The sequence below is a fragment of the Lepisosteus platostomus genome, chromosome 16, assembly GCF_059453375.1.
Source record: "Lepisosteus platostomus isolate fLepPlt1 chromosome 16, fLepPlt1.hap1, whole genome shotgun sequence".
NCBI lineage: Eukaryota > Metazoa > Chordata > Actinopteri > Semionotiformes > Lepisosteidae > Lepisosteus > Lepisosteus platostomus.
In genome coordinates, this window is record NC_142626.1 from 8,813,802 (window position 1) to 8,841,629 (window position 27,828).

The window sequence follows — 27,828 nt, forward strand, 5'->3', positions numbered from 1 at the left end:
GAATTGAATTGAGGGGAGAGGGGGGGAATACTAAAACCAATACTGGCTCAATACCCTCAATGGGCTTTGACGTGCTAATGCGTTGGTTTAACAGTCCGGGTGTGGCAGGCTTCCAATGTCAACTCGATTGGAAGACAATGAACGTATTTTGTGATATTTAGAAATATAAATTTGTTTGGTGCGAGTGAGGTTTTATTTAATCTCTGACCAAGGGAAACGTTTCATTTTTTCAAAGAAATGTTTGTTAAAAAATAAAGTCATAGTTCCATGGGACTCAATCACAGACCATGTGACATGGGAGTCAGGAAACTAACACACAGCGCCACCGGATTTAATAACGCAATAAAAACGCTATAAAATAATGTGACTAGGCACAGAAAAAGTTTACAGCACAGTACAATAATAAATGCTGACCATGACTTTAGAAGCATAAATTACCTTACACTCAATTTAAACACAAGCTGTCTTTCTGTATGAACCTCTAAGCTGGTTCATACAGAAAATGTAGAAATGCATTAGCCTGATTATGATTAAAAAACACATAATTAAACACGCGTTTGAGATTTAAATCAGAACAGGATTGAAATCAATATAAATGTTTATATTGTAACGCATACTGTCCAGCCTCCATTTCTCTATAAAAATTTACTCTGTTGCACACACACACAATAGAAGCAGGAACCGCTGTCAGAAGGGAAGATATGTTCAAAATATCGCAAATATCGATCATGTTGCGATATTTTGAAATATAAAAGTCAATTGATTGTCCATAATATCGCTATTCTATTTTTTCGAAGAAATGTTTGTTAAAAGAAAAGTCCAGCACCAGCTAGATTCGAACACACAACCTGCCAGTTGGTAGTCACGCACCTAGACCAGTAGGCTACAAGACAGCTCGCATGATCAGGCAGGCGAAACAGCCCTACACAGCCCTGTCGCAGTACACGGATATAATCATACCGTTATTAAATTCTTTAGAGACGCGATTCCATATTATATTCCCTTTTAATCAAATTCTAAAAGTTTGCTTGTTGACTCGTTAAAGACTTTGAAGCTTAAAATGTTTAGGGAGAAATGGATACTGGTGTGTATTTTTTTCTTTAAAGTACCAAGACCAGCTATATACTGTATGTTTATGTTCCAAAATTAATAGCGTTTATGACCTTCAGATGCGTTATGCTCCTCTTCTTTTTATGCTCAGCTACTAAAATTTCCCTTTAGTGGTAAAATTCCATATAAATATTCAAAACTAAGCGGATTGAAATGTGCACAGTAAAGACATTAAATGATTAAATCTTTTCACTACCAACCAATGCACCATGAGTGCCCCTATCGGTCATTTTGGCCAGCCAATCACTTGCCCTGCGGTGCCCTACGGTGCCCTGCGGGTTGGTTACTGCACCGCGGGTTTTTACCGCTCATTTTGAATGGCTGCATCTGTATGATGGACTGCTTTTAAGAGGAAAGAGGATTGTGTTACCGAAAACAAAAATCAGACAAGCGTTGAAAATAGCACATGTGACACATCAGGGTGTGGTTCATACAAAACAGTACCTGAGAAGCAAATTTTACTGGCCTAGCATGGACAGTGCTGTTGAAAGACTAGTCAGAAATTGTTCCACTTGTGTGTTGAATCAGCCATTGCAGGAGGATCAACCTCTCCAACCACTTGAATTACCACCAAGGCCTTGGACAAAATTGGGCATTGGTAGGTCCCATGGTCCCTGGTACAGTAGGTCCCATTCAGAATGAATACATATTGACTGTCATAGACTATTATACTTCTTACCCTGAGGCGGTTGTTGTATCAGACATATCTTCAGCCACAGTTATTAGAAAGCTGATGAACATCTTTGCACGATTTGGTTATCCACTAGAGGTAGTAACAGATAATGGCAGGCAATTCATAGGACAGTTGTTTGAATCATTTCTGACTAACTGTGGAATTAAACACATCCGTGCATCACCTTAGTATCCGAGAAGTAATGGCAAAATTGAAAGATTTCACAGATACCTGAAAAAGGCCTTGAGAGCAGCTGCGACAGAAGGAACAAAATGGAGAGGGGAACTCCCTAAGATTCTGCTGACTTATAGATCAACACCTCACAGGGCATCTGGAGAAACCCCAGCTAATCTTCTCTTTGGATACCAAGTTCAAAGACACTCGCTATGTGTTATTGAGAAACACCTCTTGTAACTCTTTTGAGTTAGTGAATGTGGAAGATGGCTCAAAAATAATGAGAAATGTAAAACATCTTCGACATGCTCCTCCATTGTATCTTGATTTTGAATCTGCAGAAACAGAAAATGCTGAGAATACAGGACTTTCTGACGTGGAGGAAGTGCCGAGTCCTCAGACAGTGGAGAGTACATCCGTAAGAGAGCCAGTAACTTTACCCAGAAGTGAAGTAACAACCAGAAGTGGCAGGGTTATCAGGAAACCGGCTCGTTACAGAGACATTTAAAAATATAGGACTTGCATAGCTCTCCAAATGTTAAATTGCTCTATTTTGTTTGTTATCTATGTAGATGTTGCTTAGACTGCTAGAAATGAGGTGATATTTAGAAGTGACTTAAGTAGAAATTGAACTAAAATTTGAGTTGGTACGCATAGAAATAGTTGTAAAAAAAGAAAAAAAAGTTGAATGTGTTGAATAGAAATGGAAGGTTTTACATACATTTTGTTGTAATAGTTAATAACTGCTTACTGTGTGTTGATATAGAATTGTTACAATTGTATGTAAAGTTATGGACTTTAAAAATAACAAAGGGATGTAGTACAGTGAGTAGACATCGGGAGACAACAGAACGAGAGAGCAGAAGGCGGGAATATATGGTGTAAGGGCGTGATCTGTGGAGTTAATAAAATAGTTAAAATAATATAAGAACGGCTCTTTATTAAGATACACAACAGATATAAAGACGCAGAAATGTGTTATATAGTGTTTGATAGTGGTTGCTCGGAGCCTGGGATAATGCTGGCATTTTAGAAACTTTCTACATGCGTGAGAATACCGTGACACAAGGAAAACGAAGGAAAAAGTAATTTCGTGAGCACGAATTGTAAATCGTTCCCTCGATATAACTTTTTTTCCTATTGATGGCCCCTCCCAGGCTCAGTAACAAAGTGTTATCACACTTAAATTATTTAAACGAATACCTCTCCCACGTATTTATATGTTTTTTGTACTTCAGAGATGACTCCGGAGGTATCAGACAGTACGCCGTCTTGTACTCTACCATTTCTGTCAATTAGCTTACGTGTGTTTTAAATCGAGTCTGTTCCTTCTGTAGCCTTGTGTGAATTTATGTAGTTTTCATATGCATTTTTGTTGTTTTAGTACAGTATGTGAATATAATGTTAATATTAATACATTGAGATGAAATACAAGTTATATTGTAGTTCAACCAAGGTAAATAAACATAGCAGAAGGGCTTTAGTAGCGTGATGCTGGCTACATTAAGTGACGGTAGCTTGGCAGCACCTTTCAAAATAAAAGTACCCTAACCCTGCTTTAGGAAAAAAAAAAATCCTGGACCAGATAAAGTCACATTTACTGTATAGCACAACAACAATTTGTACATCCTTAAAACTGGGTGGAATGTGATACAGAGACGACGCACAGGTAGTAGGAAATTGCCGTTCTTCATTATTTTTTTTTCTTTCTTGCAATCTCTTTGGTGTTTTTATATCACTTTCTGCTTTCAAACTGACACAGAGCTGTGCTCTTCTAGACAGAAAAAGTCTAATTCCTGACAAAACAAAAAAAATTGACTCTCCAGAAGTAGCTCAAATCTTTTCTACAGACCCACAGCTAGTAGAAAATCACTATGGTTTTGTCAAATAAGCGTCTTTGCAAATGTTGCTGGGGTTTATAAGACCACTTGCTGTTTCCAGACTGGGACCATGCAGTGATGGACAGGGAGTGGTCTCACTCCCCTCCCGACCGAACCAAAATTTGTGCCTCTCCAAAAATACCTCAGATCTATTCCACAGACCCATAGCTAATAGAAAATCACCTTGGTTTTGTCAGATAAGTGTCTCTGTCAAAACTGCTGAGGTATGTAAAACACCTCCTATTACCAGACTGGGACCGTGCAGTGATGAGCAAGGTGTGGTCTCACTCCTGTCATGACCAAAGAAAAATTTGTGCCTCTTCAAAAATACCTTAAATTTATTCTACAGACCCACAGCTAATAGAAAATCACCTTGTTTTTGTCACATAGGGTCTCTGTCACAACTGCTAGGGTTGATAAGACTACCCAGACTGGGACCATGCAGTGATGCACAGGGAATGGTCTCACTCCCCTCCCACACAAACAAAAAATTGTGCCTCTCCAAAAGTAGCTCAAATCTATTCTACAGACCCTCACCTAATAGTACATAACCATGGTTTTGTTATATATGTGTCTTTGCTAAAGTTGACTTTACCTGGTCCAGGAATTTTATTTCTAAAGCAGGGTTTAGGCTTTCATTTCATTTTGAAAGGTGCTGCCAAGCTAGTGTCACTTAATGTAGCTAGCAGTACATTACAATTTGGCAGTACTGCTACATTAGCAGTAGGCTGCAGTATGTGTCCCAAAAGCCTAATATACTCACAGATTGATTCAGGTCTGTTTCAGGTGGAGGCACTGCCAAATTAAAAGTATCATTTTGTTATGCCACATTAAGAACATTAACATCGGTCACATTAAGAACCTAGGTCATCCCATGTGTTATATACTGTATGAATTTAATGTTTTACCTCTGGTTATGGTTTCACTTCTGTGTTGATATTCAGGTACACTTTCACTGCTATAGCATCTGAACCTGTCTGACTCCCATGTTGAGTCTCTTGATCCACCTCTTCTCTAACCTTATTCTGACCTTCAGCAGCCCTCCTGTTGTGTTTAGGGTGAGTTATGTCAGTAAGAAGAGAATTGTACCCAGTGCACTTTCTGCTGGGCCAGAGCCAACTCCTCTTCTACAAGAGCAGGATTAACACAGTCTCAGGTGGAGGGTCTGTAGAGGAGGGGAGTGTTTGAGGGGTTGGTGAAGAGCAGAATGTCTCTTGAATTCCTCACTCCCTCAAGAGCAAGGGAGAAATTAATTTCCAGTTTTTTAAGTTTTGCTTCATGTCAGAATAATGGCAGATTCTGTCTGCACTGCTTCTCGGCGTTACTACTAATGTAGGATCTAAATGATGGAAACAATGATTTGGACAAGCTTTGCAGATGTTTAGCTGTGCACCTGTCTTTTTGTCTGCAGGATGAGAGAGTGTGGACTAACAGAGAGATGTTGTGAAGATCTGGCCTCTGCTCTTCAGTCTCAACACTCCAGTCTGAGAAAACTCTATCTGAGTGACAATAAACTGGGGAATTCAGGAGTGAAACTGTTGTCTACCACTCTAAGGAATCACAACTGTAAGTTAACAACACTGGGGTAAGTGAACACTGGTGATTTTTGTGTTTTTTTATGTGCTAATGCTGAGACAACATTTGCTTTTTCACATGCATCAAAAAATGCATAATTATATTCATATACTATAGCTCAAATTATCACAGTAGTACACTTTCTTTGGAAATGTCTGTATCAGTTTCACTCCTTCCCATGTGATTACTTCTGTGGCCTAATGGGTTAGGCATGTGCTTTATTTACCCCCATTACCCCCATTTTGATTAAGATCGCAAACGCGTGTTTAATTAAATGCCTTTATTGATTCACAATCTGACAATGCATTGTAAATCATTATCTTTGTCTTTAAAGTCCCTGAGGTAACTTTAAGCATAGCTCAATTTAAATCTCACCATTTAAATTTATTTTTCATACCATAGTTAAACACAGCAGGAGCGTAATGTATTTCCTAATGGGATCACACGTGGGAAAATTAGATTGTAATCATTTTTATTTTTTTAATTAATTTGAGAAAAGTGTCATCTATACAAAAAAGTTGTATTTATTTAATACCACTTGATAGTTATATTAATAGAGATAAGAATTTAAGTTGTATACTGTTTAGACTTTTAATTATTGTAAACTGTATTACAGCATGTTAAGCATTAAACGTGAAAAAGTTGGTATATTTATAAAAGCAAGATTGCTCAGTTTTACAAATGTACACAACCTTCCACCTTCATCATAAATATTTTAATTATGCAGAAATACTGAGATGGTTAATTTTAGTAAATATGTTGACAAATATCTGAATTTTTACCAGAAAAATTAGTATCCAGCTGTGAATCAGCTACGTGACCTTGCCCCCGTGAAATTGTGGGAAAGAGGTTTAGTGGGCAGTGTAGTGACCATAGTGTGTTTTAATACACTGTGTAGTATAACTGTATAAAGCTTGTTTTTTTATGTTTGTAAACGCTATTCTTGCAAGTACATTTTGTACAGTGTGCTTCTCTGTGTTAGCTGGTGGGCAAAGGTTTGAGGTGAAAATTCATCCACAAGGAGGAGAGAAGACCGCACCAAACATTTTTGGCTCTGTATGTCGCTCAAGACATTTCTCTTTGACACTTTCTTTAGTCATAGAGGTGGGAAGATGCCTCCCCCTTCCCTCTGCCTGCCTCACCTGTTCCCATTTTAACCAATTTAGTGGTTTCATTAGTGACAAAGGCTAAACTTTCTTGGAAATAATGTCTTTTATGTTTTGCAAAAAACTGACTTGCTTTAACAAAATATATTTACAAATCCTTTTCCCTGGCAATCTACCTGAATGCCCATCGCCTCTTTTTACACTTGTAAAAAAGAACATTTCAATGTTAATGCGACATGGAAGATGTTATTAATAATGTAGCACTTTCGGGCTCACCTGAGTATGCAGCTGAAATGTCACTGTTTAAACGAATAAGAAATTAGATTGCTCATAAATCTAATAACTTATTCTGCATAAACATAACGTAATTGCTCTCTGAAAATGCTCTTTTTCCTGTCCGTTTAAAGTTATACTGTGCAGTGGTGGACGGTGCGCTATTTTGTCAGCAACCTGCTAATCTGCTTAACATCTGTAGAAAACATGATTTTATTTCTGTACGGAATGCGCGGAAATTGTTTCAAAAGTTTAATTAAGAAGTAAAAAGAACTTACAGCTTACACAAAGACTCAAACTACAGTATGAAAATATGAGTGTTTCGGAAAAAAAGGACATTTGATTGCTGATTTCCTTATATTTATTTTAAAAATGCTTTTATTTATTCACAATCTGACAATGCAAGACAGAACAAAAGCATCTGTGAAATCACATTCCGAATGTCCCCCACTGCGCTCAACAATCTTAGGAAGAACACAAAACAGCCAGTTTTTTGCCTAATTTGTCTGCTGCTAAAAAATCACGCCCGGCTTTTTAATAGCAGCAGACAGATCAGCTGATAAAGGAAGAAAACAATTATCTGCTGTTTGCTGCTGAGGCTGGGAGAGAAAATCTTCTCTATAACTCTTCAGTTTACAGAGCAATTTCGCCAGAGCCTCACATTGTCCGAAAATACTCTTCTTGTGTCAAATTTTTTGTTTGGCAGGATTTGAGTTACAGTATATGAATACAACTATATCGCTATTAATTTTTTAGATACGCGATTCCATATTATATTCCTTAGTAATCAAATTCTAAAAAGTACGCGTTTTTTTACTGCTATAACAAGCTTAAGTATTCGCAGAAAAGGTTAAAACATTATTACTTTTTTCGAAGTACTGTATATACAGTAAACTAACAGATGAAGCCATTCAAAATGCATGGTACAAGACCGTACCGCACGCACGCTGCGTACTACGGTATGTGATTGGCTGGCCAAAATGATAGGGGCACGTCCATTGATCGGTATTGAAAAGATTTAATCATTTAATCATTTAATCTCTGTACTGTGTATGTTTTAATCTGCTTAGTATTAAATATTTCTATGGAATTTTACAACTAAAGGGAAATTTTAGTAGCTGAGCACAAAAAGAAGAGGAGCATAATGCATCTTATGATCATAAACAATATTAATTTAGGAACATAATCATATTATGTAAACTGTATATGACTGATATTCCACTTTCTCCCTAAACATTTTAAGCATCAGAGTCTTACATGTTGTTATTTCGGAAACGTTTTTACGCGCTCCTTCTGACCATATTAAGTTTATATACTTTGTGAAAACTGATAGTGTTTTAACCTTTTCTGCAAATACGCTCGTTATCAGAGTAAACAAAAGCATACTTTTAGAATAGGGATTAATAGGGAATATAATATGGAATTGCGTATCTACAGAAATTAATGAAGATATAATTATGTTTTTGTACTGTAGCACAAACTGTAGTATAAGACTATCGATATGTGTACGGCTGTTCCAGTGCTTTTTTTTTATGTGATTGCGTTTGTGGCATGATGGCTTAAGTGACTGACTTATATGCCTGGGGTTGAGTGTTCAAACTCACCTATCACCATGAGTTTTCTTTTAACAAATAAACATTTCTTTGAAAAACTAAAATAGCAAATATTATGGACACTCTATTGACAATTTTTATATTTCTAAATATCACAACATGTTCGAAGCCAAGTCATTTATTAATAACAACGAATAATTTCAAACTGCTACTGATATCATTGCTGACAATAAATATTATCGATACTATTTTGTCATTACAAACATGTATGCCATACGGCTTCCGTGTTACTGAAGCTAAAATTTTAGCCTTTGTCACTAATGTAACCACTAAATAAAGACATAGAAATCGCTATGTTACAAACTGTATATGGCTGGTAATGGTATTTTAAAGAAAAAATACAAAGTAGATACATATAAGAAAGACAAGCAGTTAGAAGTGCTACCAAAATTAGAAAAAGAAGCAGATACAGACAATATGTCTTCTGAAATGAAAGGTTTTGAGGTTAGATTTAAATGCACTCAGGGTAGGTGGCTGGTATTGGTATTTTAAAGAAAAAATACACACTAGTATTCCACTTTCTCCCTAAACATTTTAAGCATCAAAGACTTACATGTGGTTATTTCAGAAACGTTTTTATGTGCTCCTTCTGTCCATATCAAGCTTAATATTTGAATATTAAATATGTTAAAAAAGTGAATCCTGTTTTTTTATGGTCTGTAGCTCAAATCCTGCTTAACTAAAAATTAAACACAATAAGAGTATTATTGGACAATGTTGTGAGGCTAAAGAAATCAATAACGATATTAAGTCAAAGATCTAAATATATATAACGCATACGCCTGACATTAGAGGCTATGTCTGCTCGCCTGCATAGTGATGTCACCGTCTTTCCCTCTGATAGCTACAGTAGCAGGAACCTGTACTGTGTGGATCCCTTTAGATCTCCCTTCAGATTTAAAAGGTTATTAATAATATCTTTAGTGTCGCATTAACATTGGAATGTTCTTCCAAGTGTAGAAAGAGGCGATACGCAGCGTGTCATCTTCATACATTTTCAGTTTACAGACCGTACAAGATCATTTATTATGAATAATGTCTTCCGTATCGCATTAAAATTGGAACACTTTTCACAGGTGTAAATCCACCTATTTTCTGCCCGCTTTATCAAGGACAGGTAACAATTTCGCAACTCACCCTCCCCCCTGCCTGTCTGACTTTCTTTTTAACCCTTCTGTATGAATCACAGTGGGTGAGAAAGAAAAAATGTGAAACAGAGCGTAAACAAAGCTTTCTCCAGTTCCTAGTTTCTCCATGTTCCCTTTAAAATAATCTATTATTCCACAATGCCGTGTACTACATGGCCGGTAGGGAAACTAAAGGTAAATTTTAGCAGCTGAGCATAAAAAGCAGAGGAGCATAAAGTATTTGATGGTCATAAACAATATTAATTTAGGAACTGTATCAGAGATATTTTTTTTAACTGCATTGCATCGGAGAGAACGAGTATAGCTTGTGGGAAATACATTTATTTGTCCTGCATCAAAGTTTAACTCGTTCAGAGCGCCCTATATTACAGACTCCAAGCATTTCATTTTGAGCTGAAGACCCTCACACCTGAAGAAGGCTTCACAGCCTAAACATTGCGTTTTCTCTCTTCTCTTTTCAGCATGGAATAAACCTATTACTTGTTCCTTTTATTTTTATTTTACTTTAATGTTGTAAACTTAACACGGATTCCATATAGAAATAATATCATGTTATCTACAGTTGTTAAGCAGATTAGAAGGTTTCTGACAAAATAGCGCACAGTCCACCACAGCCCAGTGATATAACTTTAATATAAACAAGATCTAATCTCTGGTGCACTCCAGGTGTAAGTTAAAAAAACCTAAATTATGTACTATGCTTATGTCTGCGAAACACCTGATCATCTCCAGTACTGTGACGCTGTCAGTGCCTTGTGTATATTCTAAACGCAGTGGGGGCAGGGTGTGTGGGGACAAATTTAGGCTGAAATTGAATTGGTGATCTGTATTCTTCACACCTAAAACACTGTTTTCTCTGAAAGCGTTTCTTCCCTGTTTAGCTGATCTTTTGCTGCCTGCGCATGCTTACACAGCTCCCTGTGTGAATTATCATACTTGACTAAGAAAGCTTTAGAGAACTTAACATTTTTATTATTAACAAATTGTAAAAATGACTTTTATATTGGCATTATTAATTTTTCACTTAAGTGTATGGAGGAGTGTCAGCTGTCAATGAGAGCAAACCCCCCCACTTAGGCTGGGCAAACGATATTTTTTAAATTAAGGCAAATGAAAATGAAGGATATTAAAGTGCTAAAGGTGTAAAAAATACAAAAATGCACATGAGCAAAATGTTTTAGAAATGATTTGTAAATATATTTTGTTAAAGCAAGTCAGTTTTTTGCAACACGTAAAATACATTTTTCCAAGAAAGTTTAGCCTTCGTCAATAATGTAACCACTAAATAAAGACATAAACTTAGAAATCTAAAGATTTTTTTGTTCAATGTTGGTAGCAGGATGAACTGTCTGGTTGAGCTAAGTGTATATTTTGTCGTAGAGTTGCTGCAAAATGTTAACAGTGAAAACAGGAATTTAGAAATGAGTCATTTTAAGAAGAATATTTTCAGAATAATTATAAATCTAGAAGGATATAGAAATCACAGAAAATAGGCAGCTGATCAGATTAGTATGAAAAGCCATTTAGCAAAGAGGGTTTGAGAAGAGTGACAAACTAGTATAATTTTTTCTGAACCAGGGAAAATCTGATCATGTTTCTCTATAACAATAATAAAAAGCTTTATTTTAGATAGTACCTTTAAAAGTGGAATCTCAAAGCAATACAGTAGATGTAAAAACAGTTATAAGTACCACAGATTACAAAGTAAATACATACTGTATAAGAAAGACAAGCAGTTAGAAGTGCTACCAAAATTAGAATTTGAAGCAGATACAGACACTATGTCTTCTGAAAAGAGAGGCTTTGAGGTTAAATTTAAATGCACTCAGGGGAGGTGACTCTGATATCACTGGGGATACAAATTCAGAGCTCTAGAGTGCAGCTAGAGAAGGTCCTGTTATCCACAGAGTGTAGATGTTCTCGAGGACAGCTAGAAGACCAGAGTCAGACGGATTGAGGATTTTGAAGTTGGCTCGAAACTCGAAACCTGATAGGAAGCCAGTGCAAGGACTTGAAGACAGGCATAATGCATCCCGATCAGGATTCTGGCTGTCCAGTTCTGAACATATTGGAGATTGTTCAGTGTGGATTTTGTTACCCCAGTGAACTGGATGTGCATTTATTAATTCTAGAAAAAATGCCTTTCTTGATTTGTCTAGTTCCCTTTAAAAGAAACTATTATTCCAAATGCAGAGTACTACATGGCTGGTATATACATATGATATTTGTGATTTAAACAAATTAACACAAGAAGTTTTTAGGGATTTAAGTGTTGGCTGAGTTATTGCAGGATGTAAGACTAGTGATGTAGATAGGAAAAATATAATTTTGGGAAAGTTGAGGAATACACTGATAACAAGAACACTTCCTAATGGGGTTAGGCATACTTTTGACAAAATGACAGGAGATATTATAGACTGCAGAGGAAGATGATGAAGTTAACAGACTGTATGTTTAGATACTGTAGATCCTGAAATGAGGATTGTATTTTACATTTTGTGTAGTTGCTAGCATTGAATTGTGTGTTGGATGCACATGAAATGAAGGATTGGGCAAACATAGCTGATGCTGATCCACAGAGCCAGCATCTTAAGATGTTTATATTTAGAGGCAATTTGTTTAAATAACTAACTACGTATGGATACTGATGTGCAAGAGAGGTGGAAAGGCTGTTTCCTTAAGCCAGCACTATAAAATCATTTATCCTCAGTGAGATGCTGCCATCTCATAGTGGGTTTCTAACACTATATAGTTACAAACACAGTGCCTTTTTTTACTTCCATCCATTTTCTAATCTCTTTATCCAGTACAGAGGATTTGGAGCCTATCCCAGTAAGCAACGAACACAAGGCAGAATACACCCTGGACATAGCGCCAGTCCATCACAGGACAGACAGACACAAACACACAAGCATCAGGGCCAGGTTTCCCATAAGCCAATTAACCTACCAGTATATTTTGGAGTGCGAGAGGAAATCATATCACACATATGGAGAAAAAACACGGAACCCAAAAAGAACATGCAAACTCCACACACACAGGATTGCAGGAATTGAACTTAGGGCCCCAGTGCTGCAAGATAGCAACGGTAACCACTTGGCCACCATTAGAAATGCATGGATTGCTTAGTTATAATTCTAGTTCAGAGGTATGCATGCATTATTTAATTTTGAAAGCCACTGAGACATCTGGTTCTGTTGTATTTATGAACAAAAACATACTAACAACTTTGCCATCCTATTCCTTCGTTAATACATTTTATTTTTATAAACAGTTAACATTGTTAGCAAAATATTTTGAATGATATTTTATCGTATTTTTCTTTAATTTTGTATTTAACTTATTTTCTGATAGTCAGATTTAATGCATATTTGAACAATAAAAATATGGTATTACAAGATGCGGGGAAAAGTGCAACAATTTATTACAGTGCTAAATTTAATATTATTGATTACTAATAGTTTTTGCTAACACCTAACTTTCTAAATAAGATGTATTCAAAACAATGAACTAAATGTAACATAGCATTAAGAAATACAATCGAGAATAGTTTTGTGGTGTATGTATAGATTAATCTTTTCTAAAATGTATAACAAAATAAAAGACAATTAAAATCTGTAATCTTTCCTCGTGTAATGTCATTAGAAAATACAAGAAGTTTCTGCTTTGTGTAAGGATGGTATCAAAAAGTAGTCTAAGTGGTGAGAAACCTGTGCTTAATGATAATTAAGGGACTTAGAAGTCAAAGAAAATGATTTACATTTATGTTGTTTAATTTTAAGCACTAAGTTATGAATGCAGATGCAGAACGGCCATTGTGCAATAAAGAGCACAGCACTTCCTCCCTCTCTCGGTGGTGGCCCCCCTCTGACGGAGCGAAGTGGGTGGTACACTATTTTCAGAGCCTCTGATTGGAGAAAAAGACCTGCTGATCTGTTCTACATACCAGGAAGACAACAGAATAAGATTTTTTCTATTCGAAATGAGTGTTGTCATTATGAAATGTGTGTATTTTAAACATTTAATTAAGAAGTAGAAACCTTACAGCATACACAGAGATTCTAAGCTGATCACGAGGAAGAAAAATCAGCCATTTTTTGCACATAAAAAGTGGTTATTAACTACCAAAACCTGTTTTTATAGGTTTAAAAGTCATGCAATGTATAAGTTAAACAGGAACACATTATATTTCAGTTTTTATTTTTATTTTTTAAATTTAAAAAATCATTTTCCAAGCTTATTTTTATGCGTTTTTTTTTACCACACACGAATATTCTTATGTCCATATCTTCGCAAGGGAAACACAGAAAGCCTTCAAACCAAATGCATTTTAAATACCACAACTTCTGAGAATTTCCACAACCTCTACATAAACGTATCAGTGAGCTAATTATTTTTTCTGACAGTCAGGGAAACAGGGTTTTGATTGATGTGCAGTTACGCACCATCTTTATCAGATTATGAATCGATAAAAGTAATTAAACATGCGATTTTAATCAAAACGGGGGTAATGGGGTAAGACCATTAGACATGCAATACACTTCCTCATGATCATCTTAGAATCTTTGCATAAGCTTAAAGTTTTTTTTAACTTTTTAATTATACGTTTTCAACACTTTAATTTTGTAAACGCAACACACATTCCGTACAGATACAGTACAATCACATTCTCCTGTCTTCTCGTGGTATAAAACTAATTAGCAGGTGATTGAGATAACAATGCATCGCCCACTGAGTGAAATGTTCTTTTTTACAAGTGTATAAAGAGGTGATACAGTATGTGTGTCCTCTATAACTCTTCAGTTTACAGAGAAATTCCGCCAGATCCTCACAACATTGTCCAATTATACTCTTGTATACTCTTGTGTCTAATTTTTAGTTTAGCAGGATTTGTGCAATAAGCACATTGTTTAATGGGGAACACATCACCCACATCTGTTATCACTGTACAACACTACTTCAGGTGGCGTAGCCACGTTAGCCTGCGTAGTCTGCAAAGGAACAAGTAATAGGTTTATTCTATGCTGAAGAGAGAAAACGTAACATTTTGGCTGTGAAGCCTTCTTCAGGTGTGAGCTCAAAATGAAACGCTTGGAGTTTGTAATGTATGGTGCTCTAAACGAGTTAAACTTTGATGAGGGCTTGCCAGCGCGGTGATGTCACTGCCTTTCATATTGTTGTAACAGAAGAAATAAGGTTCTTGATCCCGAGATGAAGTAAAACAGATGAGTTTATTGCATGCAAGGAACAATAAAGCCGAAGTCTTGTTTCCCGCAAGAAACAACAAAACCGAAGTATTGTTCAACGTACTGTTACAAACTTTTGGGTTATATTGTGTTTTCTTCTCCGTTTCTGACGTCACTCGGTCTGATGGTAAAGAGGGGGGTTCATGGTATTTGGCCAGTTTACGATGTTCTGGACAAATGGTCAGTTTAACATTACACCCAGGGGGGTTCCTAGCTTGCATCTGCAATCCTTATCAGTTAACCCCCTTTCCTGCCATAAACCCCAGCTTGTGACTTAGAAGTCTAAACCCCCTACAGAAAGGATTAAATTCAAACCCCCGTCTTCACATCTTTCTTCAATATGAATAGAAGGGAGCTGGTCCATCAGGGATGAAGGCGAATCTCACTGTAGCTCAACTGGCTGCTTCCCTGTTGAGTGATGCTGGAGGCTTGGATTCAATTCCCCAGCTGGTAGAGTGTGAGCCTGAAAGCACTACATTATTAATATTATCTTCTGTGTCACATTAACTAACTCTTCAGTTTATTCCGTCAGACAGTACATGAATATAATTATATTATATTAAATTCTTTAAATACGTGATTCCATAATATGTATCCCCCGTTAATCAAATTCTAAAATGCTTTTGTTTATGCCGATAACGAGCAAATTCACAAAAAAGGTTGAAACACTATCACTTTTCACAAAGTATATAAACTTAATATGGTCAGAAGAAGGACGTAAAAATATTTCCAAAATAACTACATTAAAGACTCTCATGCTTAAAATGTTTAGGGAGAAAGTGGAATACTGGTGTGTATTTTTCTTTAAAATACCAATACCAGCCACATACAGTTTACATAATATGTTTATGTTCCTAAATTAATATCGTTTATGAGCATCTGAAAGGCATGGTGAATCTGAGATATTCAAAACTTACTTTGTATGATTGGAAACGAATACGTGATCGGATCAACTAAATGCTTTGGTGTTACTTTTTGTCAATGAAAAAATCGTATTTTCATTTACAAAGATGGTTACAAAGAATGTGGACCAGGGTAATACTTTGAGCTTACAGCCTGTCCAATGTCATTAATTATTAATACTATTAGTAATGTCTTCCGTAAAGGCATTGATGCATAAAATATTTATGCATAATTACAATATTTATGATGAAGGTGGAAGGTTGTATACTTTTGTCCAACTGAGCAATCTTGCTTTTATAAAATATACCAACTTTTTAATGTTTAATGATTAACATGCTGTAATACACAGTTTAAAATTAAAAGTCTAAGGAGTATACAACTTAAATTTGTAATCTGAAAATGACCATCTTTCAGCAGTGACCAGGATTTGTAACTGGGCATTTTCTGGTGATAGCTGTACATGAGAGGTTAAACTTTATTAGCTCCACCTGGCGGTTTTACAAGGTGATTCCGGATACTATTATAATAACTGCGGTATGACGCGTTAAGATGCACCACGCCGTTTTACTGCAGCGTACTTCGTGCATTTTGAATGGCTGTATCTGTATACAGTTTACATAATATGTTTATGTTCCTAAAATAATATAGTTTATGACCATCAGATGCATTATGGTCCTCTTCTTTTTATGCTTAGCTACTAAAATTTCTGTTTAGTTGTAAAATTCCATATAAATATTCAATATTAAGCAGATTTAAACGTGCACAGTAAAGAGATTAATCGATTAAATCATTTCACTTATCACTAATTTCGGCTATTCTTCCAACAGTTTGTGATTCAAATTTATCATATTTGGCTTGTAATTGGTGTGTCTTCCTATATTGAATATGAACTTTTTACTCATATTCTCTCCTTGAGTTAAAGTTGGTGGATTTATACAGAATTGAATGGTTTTAGATTCTTCAATTACTGTGGGAGGCCCAACCCCAACTTCTCATTTGTATCTTACTCTTAACTCCTGTATTCCTCTTGTGTTTTCTTCTATTTTATATACATCTGAAAAGATTTGTCTGTAGAAGCAAGTTAGGTATGCAAAATGTATCAATATGTTAATGTCTTATTTTAGCCTCAATTACTTCTTCCCAGCTTTGAATGTCCTCAGTGTTTTCTCCTCTTCCTGTGCTTTAACCTTGCCTGTTTGACCACGTCTTGCAGTGATCCCTGTGCTTTGAACCCTACATGTTAAATGACTCTCCTTCAGACTCTCCCTGGTGCTTTAATCAGTTCCTCTTAGCGCAACCCCTGCCTTGTCGATTGTGTCTCTAGTTTCACTTTCTCCTGCCTGCCCTGCTTGCTTCCAGCAGAGCCTGCGCCTGCATTGAGTCTCCAGGTTACTGCTTCCATCAGCTCATTGCAGCAGATATCACATGGGGCCCTGGGTTCAATTCCAGACCTGGGGTGCTATCTGTGTGGAGTTTGTATGTTCTCCCCATGTTTGTGTGGTGTTCCAGTTTTCTCCCACAGTCCACAAACATGCTGGTAGGTTAATTGACTTCTGGGAAGACTGGCATCCTGTACAGGGTTCAATCCTGCCTTGTGTCCAGTGCTTCCTGGTTGTTGCGTCACAGTGTGTCGTCCATGTGCTATGTTCCACACTTCCTGGCTTTAATTGTTCTCCTTCACCCATTGGTCCATCATTACACCATTGTTTCCGTATTACATCATCATCAATCAACTCTTGGCCAATCAAAACGCAGCTTATTCGGAATATAATTTGGAGGTTTTCTGAATGTAGCTTGACTTCGGTTCTGCTAGGCTCATCTTCATTTCACTTTTGTTTTGCTTCGGCTTAGCTTCTCCTTTTTCGTTCGTTTCGCTTTGTGTGTGTGTGTTATGGGATAGCTTCGGCTTTTGTTGGTTTATGTTCATCTCCTTGTACTTTCGTTTGTTTGTGTTATCCTTTATTTTGCCATTAACTTGCAAAAACCTGTTATATGTTATATGTTCAACCTCTGTGCTATTTTGTACCCTATTCCTTCTGTCTACTCTCATTGTCCCATATTGGCAGTTGTAGTTCACTTGTGTATTTGTGTGAACTTATGTATAGGGTTAGTTTAGATTGTTGGGTACATTCTGCACACATAGTTGGTCTCTGTATCAGTAACACTAGTTTAGGATGGGTAAGTGCCTTTTGTCTAGTATGCTTTTTGGGTAGTTAGTGAAGGTAAGCTTCAACTACCTGAGTGACAGCTCCCCAGCAAAATGGTGAAAAGGTATTCATCTCACTTAAAACATTGTGATGTTTTACAACTAATATAACTCAAAGCATTATAAAAATTAATTCTGCAATTTAAATACATTAATCACTTAGAAAATAGTTTGTATTATAAAAAACTATAGAAAGGTAGAGTCATTTTGAGGGGTTGAGAGAAATAGCATGGGAACCTGACTTTAAACCATTGTAAGATTACCCGGGGAAGGGTCATCTCTATTTCCGGTATTTCAGGAAAGAAACACTGAAAATACTAGATATGGACCTTAGCAAAATGGCGGCCAAAAAGAATCAGCTGACCAGTAAATGGAAAGGGTCTACCCTGAGGAACAATGAGACACAGCTGAGCCGCATCAGGAACCGAAATATAAGTGCCCCGGAGGCAGTGAACAGGGCGGAAGCCGGTAAGGTGAATGCGGTTTGGAGGAAAAGAGAGGAAAGAGGTGCATGTTAAGGATCGGGCTAAGGAATAACGGACTACTGAAAGGAGAAAAGGTTTATGGTTTTGGATTACGGACACTGGTTAAAGATACATCACGGATTGGCTTTATTACGGACTTTTGGAACTCGGATCGGATCAGGACTAAGGGAACGGATTACGGACTGTATTTGGAAGACAGTTGGAGGAAGAAACGCCACGAAACTCAGGAAAGAAAAGTGTGGTGTGAGTACTACCTTCATTTACATAAACTTTCCCCCGGAGACACCACACCATATAAAATAGAAGTTTTAGCAATGGTCATTGAGTGTCATTAGGAAGGTATGGAACAAGACAGAAAACCTGGAAGTACATTAATTCTAGCTGTCTTCATCCTTCTCAAGAATGAGAGAGGCATCGATTTCCATCTGTTGAAGTCTTGCTTCACATCAGATGCGTGTGAGTTTCTGATAATGTAGGATCTGATGTGATGTCCCTAATGTGCCTTCTTTTTTTCCTGGCCTGCTGGAACCTGTAGTAGTCTCTTAGTTTAGAATAATGGTCTCTGGCCACACCTGAGGGGAAAGCTCTGAACAAGCTGTGCATTGATGTCTGTCATCATCTCTTTCCCTGGTAACTTATGTTTAGGCCCGGAAATCTATAAAGCAGTTTTGTGACAATGTCATTGTAAAAAGCGCTATGCAAATAAAACTGAATTGAATTGAACTGTGTAGGGAAACAGCCTGCCTGGGAAAGCCTGTACAGATTTATCTTTGTGACACTGCAGGGAAGAATTAATGTCCTATTGCTGGTCACCACTAGAGCCCAAAATACCAGCAATTACAGCCCTCTAACTTTCATCCCTGACAGCTGCATGAAAATAATTTTCACTTCTGAACCTCTGATGTCCCTAATTGAGAGACCTGTATTAATTGGTCATTTGACTGACTAAATGGTGCCTCATAGAGCCTCGCTGAAAGCTCCATACCCTGAGGCACACAATTTTTTCCTCTAACTAGAGAAAAAATGTTCTTATTTTTCTCGACCGTGCTTTATCGCTCACTCCTAAAATATTTAAACGATTACCTCACCCACTTATTGATTTTTACACCGGCACTTTGTCTTCTTCGGAGATATCAGATAGCAAACTATTGGACTGTGCACTCGCCAATACCCCGCATTGTCTCATCTCACTAAAAGGCTGACAACCCACAGTGGGGCGTCTTGTGCGCTACCATTGTTGTCAAGTAGTTTGTGTCTGTTTTGGATCCAGCAGAGTCTCTGTTCCTTCAGCAGCCCGGTGTGAATTTATGTAGTTTTAATGTGTGTTTTTGTTGTTTTAGTACAGTATGTGAATATAATGTTAATGTAAACATGTTCAGGTGAAATGCAAATTAAATTGTAGTTCAACCTTGTTAAACATGTCCTGTGCTCATTGAACTGGAGGGGGTCTGAGACTATGTGTCCCGAGAGTAAAAACCTGGAGAGCGAGTATCATGACAGCACTATGGAAAGATCCGGAGTATATTGATCGACTAGTGAGCTCGGAGTGGGGCGAGTTTAAATTCAATAGACAGGAGGAAAAGGGGAGAGATTATTAGGAAAAGAGAGAAAAAGAAGGGACTAGATTAGGATTGGAAAAATGTCTGGGTAGATTGAACGTAGTGCGAGGCATCCACATTAATTCTCAAAACACTAAGGCTCTGCGGATCGCAGTGAAGAGGCAGCGGGTTTCTCTCATCAGAGGCTGCGAGTGAACCTGATGATTTACAGCTGAGAACAGTGGACACAGGATACAGATTATTCTCACTGGACTGTTTGATTTATTGTGTTGTGTAGTTTTGCAAGGGAAGAGGTTTGTTTAGTTTCATGATTAATTTCTATTTCTTTTCTTTTTTAGGGGGTTTAGTACAATACATAGGGGTAGTGTGTATGCTAGTTATTTTTTAATATTATTATTATTATGTATTATTTTTATTATTTTATGTGTTATAAAAACCCTGCTTGTTTTTTTTTCTTCAAATGGAATTGTTTTTCTCAACCTATCTACAAATAACAATAAAAAGTCTCCAGTTGTCTTACTCCTGTGTTGCTAATTTACATTTGGGATTAATAAACCATTTGAAGAACAAACAACAACAACCAATGTTATAACTATAAGATGATGTAATAATACATGTACAGCAATTTTTATTATATTTAAAAGTCAAAGTCTTTCTGCTTCCCTTTTCATTGTAGCTCTTTTTAAGGGGGGGTGTATAGGGGTTGGATGTATACTTGTTAGAGCTTAATATAATTATTAATTATTTTTTGTGGTGTTATAGTTAAAACCCTGTTTTATTTTCTTCAAATGGTTTATTTTCTTTAAATGGGAAAGTTGTTTTTCTCAAAATATCTACAAACATCAACATCTCCAGTTCACTTACTCCAGTATTGGTCATTTACATTTGGGATTAATAAACCATTTGAAGAAAAACAACAACACTGTAACTAACTAAAATAACTACAAGAAGACATCATAATAAAATATAATAATATTTGTGAAGCAATTTTTATGGTTAAATGTCAAAGTCTCTCTATTTCTGTTTCCCTTTTCCAGTCACTGCAGCTTCATGTGTCTCCCTGTTTCCCACTTCCTGACAATTTCTTCTCATCTTTCTTCTTCCTCCTGGAACCCAAATTTTGAAGCAGCTGTTAACTTCATCATCCTCATCCATGGACACTCTGAGATGGATAATGACATGATGTTGTATATTACTGCTGAGCTGGGTTCTGTAGTGAAGACTTGGAAAGAAAGATGTGGATGAGCTGTGCAGATGTTCAGCTGTGCTCCTGTCTTTTTGTCTGCAGGATGAGGAACTGTAAACTAACAAAGAGATGTTGTGAAGATCTGACCTCAGCTCTTCAGTCTCAACACTCCCGTCTGAGACAGCTGGATCTGAGTAAGAATAACCTGGGGGATTCAGGAGTGAAACTGGTGTCTGCAGCTCTGAGGAATCCCAACTGTAAATTAACAACACTGTGGTAAGTGAACACTGGTGATTGCTTTGTTTTTTATTTTTTTATGTAGATATTCTGAGACAGACAATATTAGCTTTTTCACATGCATCAAAAATTTAACATCTAGGAAGTACAAAACAAAAAAGAAGGAGGGCATATAGAAGGACAAAAAACTGCTACACAATTTTATACAAGTTCTTGTCTCTGGCTTCTTTGTTAATATCTGTTAATATGACACGCAATCTTTCCCATTTTGCCAAATTTTTTACACAAACTGTATGTACAGATGCAGCCATTCAAAATTGGTGAGGTATTTCGCGGCATACCCCGGTGGGCGTGTCACAGTATCACGCGGTATCACGCATTTCACGTGTGTCACGTGACTAACTATCCGGCGTCGCCTTGTAAAACCGCCAGGGGGAGCTTAACCTCTCATGTACAGCATTTGAGCCTTTAATTTTGAACTGTGTATTACAGCATGTTAATCATCAGTCATTAAAATGTTGGTATATATTATGAAAGCAAGATTGCGCAGTTGGACAGAAGTACACAACCTACCTTTATCAGAAATATTTATGCATCAAAGCCTTTACTGAAGATATTACTAATAGTATTAATAATGGATGACTTTGGACAAGCTGTACACTCAAAGTATAATTTCTTTAGCACATTTGTACAAGCACTTGGAATCTGTCCAAGCCATACTTTGTCAGGCATTTTGTTTTACTTCAACGGGGCATAAAAACTTCCTTGCTTTTAACAGGGCGTTTCATAATTTCTAGCTACGAAAATGATTTAAAATGCGACACCTATCATTCAACTAGAGCTTAAAATATCACAAGGAAAAATACACACCGGTATTCCATTTCTCCCTAAACATTGTAAGCTTCGAAGTCTTTAACTAACGTGATACCGGAGTCAACAAGCATACTTTTAGAATTTGATTAAAAGGGAATATAATATGGAATCGCGTATCTAAAGAATTTAATAACGGTATGATTATATCCGTGTACTGCGGCAGGACTGTGTAAGGCTGTTTCGCCTACCTGAACATGTGAGCTGTCTTGTAGCCTACTGGTCTAGGTGCGTGACTTCCAACTGGTAGGTTGTGTGTTCGAATCCAGCTGGTGCTGGACTTTTATTTTAACAAACATTTCTTCGAAAAAATAGGTAAGCGATATTATGGACAATCAATTGACTTTTATATTTCAAAATATCGCAACATGATCGATATTTGCGATATTTTGAATATATCTTCCCTTCTGACAGTGGTTCCTGCTTCTATTGTGTGTGTGTGTGCAACAGTAAATTTTTATAGAGAAATGGAGGCGGGACAGTATGCGTTACAATATAAACATTTATATTGATTTAAATCGTGTTCTGATTTAAATCGCAAACGCGTGTTTAATTATGTGTTTTTTAATCATGATCAGGCTAATGCATTTCTACATTTTCTGTATGAACCAGCTTAGAGGTTCATACAGAAAGACAGCTTGTGTTTAAATTGAGTGTAAGGTAATTTATGCTTCTAAAGTCATGGTCAGTATTGTTGTACTGTGCTGTACTGTGTCACATTATTTTATAGCGTTTTTATTGCGTTATTAAATCCGGTGGCGCTGTGTTAGTTTCCTGACTCACATTATTTAAACTGCGACACTGATCATTCATCTCTAAATAAACTTTATTTTATATAGCATTTTAAGCGAATAGGTAATTAGATTGCTCATAAACCTAATCACTTTTTCTTCATAAACACAGCGTGATTGCTCTCTGAAAATGCTTTTCCTTTATTTTTAAAGTAGGCTCAGATTTCAACTATAGATCGTATTATTATAAACTTTCTTGGAAAAATGTATTTTATGTAAACCATGTTTGCTATTAATTCATTTAGGGCTAAAATACGTTCATTGTCTTCTAATCGAGTCGAGTTGACATTGGAAGCCTGCCACACCCGGACCGTTAACGCATTAGCACGTCAAAGCCCATTGAGCCAGTATTGGCTTTAGTATCCCCCCCTTCTCCCCTCAATTCAATTCAATTCAAGGTGTTTTATTTACATGACAGATGGGTACAAGCAGTGTTGGGTACTGTATGTATATTGTAACGCTTACGGCAGACAGGCACTGTGTAGGAGCCGACGCACCAGAGCAGCGCCTGCAATTTTTATATTTATAACTTAGTTTTTAAAATTAGTCAAGCAATACGAAGCATCTCCTTTTACTTAGTGCCTGAGCATACTGCAACGCGTGTGAAGCCCATAAACGATATTAATTTTGGAACTTAAACATACAGTATATGGCTGGTCTCGGTACTTTAAAGAAAACATACACACCAGTATTCCATTTCTCCCTAAACATTTTAAGCATCGAAGTCTTTAACTAACGCGATACCGGAGTCAACAAGCATACTTTTAGAATTTGATTAAAAGGGAATATAATATGGAATCGCGTATCTACAGAATTTAAAGACCAGACAATCGCAAACTCGTTTTCAATAAAATTATTTTATTCATTCAGCAGTTTGTGAGAGGGACATCCAGCAGGGAGAGACACACACACCGGTTTTCATTGACAACATTGTTTTTTTTCAATTCCTCTTGTCTAACAGGAATGTTTTGTTTGTGGACAGACTGTTAGACAAGAGGAAAAGACTGCCTCCTCCTACGAAGCATTTCGTTGATCCGATCACGAATTCTTTTCCAGTCGTACGCAGCAAGGGTTGAGAATCTCCGATTCACCATCGTACTAATGGTTTCCCGGAGATTGGGTTAAAAAAAAACAAAAAACATACTAACAACTGTGCCATCCTACTCCTTAGTTAATACATTTTATTATTCATAAACAGTTAACATTGTTAGCAAAATATTTTGAATTATATTTAACCCTATTTTTTCTTTAGTTTTGTATTTAACTTATTATATGATAGTCAGACTTAATGTATATTTGAACAATGAAAATATATTTTTACAAGATTTTACATTAAGCACTTAAAATTAATATGGTTAATAATAGTAAACTGTAACATGCTGTAACAAGATCGGTTACAAGAAGAAAATGCTTTCAGAGAAAATGTTTCAACCAAACTTATTTCCACACACCCCGCCCCCACTACCATTAGAATATACACAAACATTTTAGCGTTTCATTCTGAGCAGAAGACCCTCACACCTGAAGAGTGCTGGCTGTGACGAATTAAACCGGTTTTACAGGTTTCAATCACAGACCATGTGACATGGGACTCAGTAAACTACAGTAACACCGTATTTGATAACGCTTTAAAAACGCTATAAAATAATGTGACTTGGCACAGAACAAGTTTACAACACAGTACAAAGATAAATGCTGACCATGACTTTAGAAGCATAAATTGCCTTACACTCAATTTAAACACAAGCTGTCTTTAGCCCTCTAAGCTGGTTCATACAGAAATGTAGAGATCTAGGCTCAGAACACACAGCTTCATTAGCGAATACATATGCAGGACAACTAGAGAAGACGTTTTACAGAGGGTGGATTTTTAGAAACATCCCATCAGACATCCCATCATATTCACAACGTGAAATCTAGAAAATAATATTACGTAACCAAAATCCGCAATATGGAAACAGAACCTGTGTAATTGTTGATAGATGATGTACTCGTAACATTTTTTCAAGACGAACTACAATATTTAAAAAATGACTTGTATGTACTTGATATCTCTAATCAATCCACGGGTCCCAGCACAAAACGAAAGTAAAACGCATACCGTTTCTCGCTTCTTATTGCTCAAAAGTAATTTGACCGTATGAAATGCATAATATAAACCTAGAAACATATACGTGAGCAGTACTTAAGCACTGTAGTATCGGTGTTAAGACATACCTCTCAAATACTGTAAATCAAGTTAAAAATATCTCAAGACCGATTCTGGTCGTAATGAAACCATGCAAGGGAGTTTTTATGTCCGTTGCAGTTCTTTTGCAACATGAATATAATTATATCGTTATTAATTTCTTGAGATACGCGATTCCATATTATATTCCCTTTTAATCAAATTCTAAAAGTATGCTTGTTGACTCCGGTATCACGTTAGTTAAAGACTTCGAAGCTTACAATGTTTAGGGAGAAATGGAATACCGGTGTGTATTTTTTTCTTTAAAGTACCGAGACCAGCCATATACTGTATGTTTATGTTAAGATTTCCCTTCAGTGGTAAAATTAGATATGAATATTCAATACTTAAACGGGCACAGTTAAGACATTAAATATACATGTACATATTGTATACAGTACAGTTTGCATACGGTAATATGTTTATGTTACGCGATTAAAAAATAAATAAATAAAACTGGAAGGTCCAGCACCACCATTATGTTTATATGGTTGTTTTTGTTGGTTGGTTGTTATTATGGTTATTAATAATTCGATCTATAGTTGTAATCTGAGCCTAAATAAAAAGAAAAAGCAAGTGATTAGGTTTATGAGCAATCTAATTACTTATTCGTTTAAAACGCTATATAAAATAAAGTTTATTATTAATTTGCTGGACAGAGCGGTGAACATTATTATGCATAAGACAAAGATAACGATCCTGATCAGTTTAGAAATCTGTGTACGCTGTAAGGTTTTTACTTCTTAAACTTTTAAAATACACGTTTAGAATTGAAAGAAATTCTCTTCCTGGTATAGCAAACCAGCACGTCTTTTTTCTCCAATCAGAGGGGTGTCAGATGGTGTCAACCAATCACCATTCTGCGTTGGGTAGCAACGGGTGACTGTTCTCAGGCGGAAGATGTAAACAGCTTAATGTTCGTGTTAAATATTTTTTTTTAATTAAAATTCATTCTATACAGCAATCGCATATTTGGGTACCGTTTCATAAAACTTTCATGCTTAAAATGTTTAGGGAGAAATGGAAGACTGGTGTGTATTTTTTCTTTAAACTACCAAGACCAGCCATACACAGTACAGTTTACATACATACAGTAATGTTTTAAATTAATATCGTTTATGACCTTCAGATGCGTTATGCTCCTCTTCTTTTTATGCTCAGCTACTAAAATTTCCCTTTAGTGGTAAAATCCATATAAATATTCAAAACTAAGCGGATTAAAATGTGCACAGTAAAGACATTAAATGATTCAATCTTTGCACTACCAACCAATGCACCACGAGTGCCCCTGTCGGTCATTTTGGCCAGCCAATCACTTGCCCTGCGGTATGCTCCGGTAGCCCGCGGTGGCTTGTGGGTAGGTTACCGTACCGCGGGTTTTTACCGCGCATTTTGAATGGCTGCATCTGTATATGTTGTTGTTGATTTATAATTCTGTGGGTAATATTCTCCATGAGATTTCATTCATAGTCCTTCTTCATTTGAACACAAGGTCTGTCCAGCTTTAACCAGTTTCTAGTGATTTATTTCATGGTTGCAGTTCTGACAGTTCTAAACAAGTATCTCTCTGCCTCTGAAGGCTGTTCATCTGGTGTTTGTCCCTGTTTGTCTTCAAGACTCTTTCCCCAGTTTATTTTCATACCATATTTCATATTACTTTTTCTCAGCTTTGAATTTTAACCCTGCATGTTAAACGACTCTCCTTCAGACTCTCCCTGGTGCTTTAATCAGTTCCTCTCAGCTCAACCCCTGCCTTTTCGATAGTGTCTCTAGTTTCACTTTCTCCTGCCTGCCCTATCTGTATGGTGCTATCTGTATGAAGTTTGTATGTTCTCCCCAAATTTGTCTGGTAATCCAGTTTTCTCCTACAGTCTACAAACGTGCAGGTATGTTAGTAGACTTCTGGGAAAGCTGGCACTGGTATGAGTGTGTGCCCTTTGATAGACTGGCATCCTGTCCAGGGTTCAGTCCTGCCTTGTGTTCAGTGCTTAATGGGACAGGCTCTGGGTACCTGCGACCTTGAATTGGGTAACTGATTAATAAAAGTGATATTGATGGTGTTCAAATGCCACACTGCCTTCTTTGTCAATTAAGTGATAGTATAAATGTATCCCTGTAATGTCAGAGAAAGTCAAATTTCTCTAAGTTTATTTGGCAGGGAAGAAAATCTCAGGTAAAACCTACACCACTCAAACTCTCCCAAATCTCTCCCAAATCATCAGCAGCCATATCACTCTGCAACTCACAAATGGCAACCCACCGAAGCTCAGCAGACGTGAGCCTGGTCAATACCTGGATTGGATTCCTCATGGGAAAAACTAAGATTGCTGCTGGAAGGGGTGTTAGTGGGGCCAGCAGGGAGCGCTCACCTTGCAGTCTGTGTGGTTCCTAATGCCCCAGTATAGTGACGGAGACACTATACTGAAAAACAGGCACCGTCCTTCAGATGAGATGTAAAACCGAGTTCCTGACTCATTAAAAATCTCAGAGCGTTTCTCAAAAAGAGTAGGGGTGTAACCCTGGTGTCCTGGCCAAATTTCCCGTTGGCCCTTACCAATTATGGCTT

At 36.9% G+C, this 27,828-nt stretch overlaps 2 protein-coding genes across 2 annotated transcripts in view; both read left to right on the top strand.

The window, feature by feature from the left end:
- The window catches only part of LOC148646815 (NLR family CARD domain-containing protein 3-like), an 83,582-nt gene extending 65,640 nt beyond the window's left edge, over positions 1 to 17,942 (top strand). Inside the window, exon 7 of the transcript XR_015927770.1 lies at positions 17,924 to 17,942. The gene's annotated coding sequence lies outside the window, so the exon portion shown is untranslated. The remainder of the gene's footprint in view (positions 1 to 17,923) is intronic.
- LOC148646816 (uncharacterized) overlaps positions 1 to 27,828 on the top strand; it is a 138,813-nt gene that overhangs the window by 9,786 nt on the left and 101,199 nt on the right. The window contains exons 2-3 of the mRNA XM_088609199.1: positions 5,249 to 5,422; positions 21,240 to 21,413. Of these exons, the coding sequence (XP_088465325.1) occupies positions 5,249 to 5,422; positions 21,240 to 21,413 (348 nt within the window). The remainder of the gene's footprint in view (positions 1 to 5,248; positions 5,423 to 21,239; positions 21,414 to 27,828) is intronic.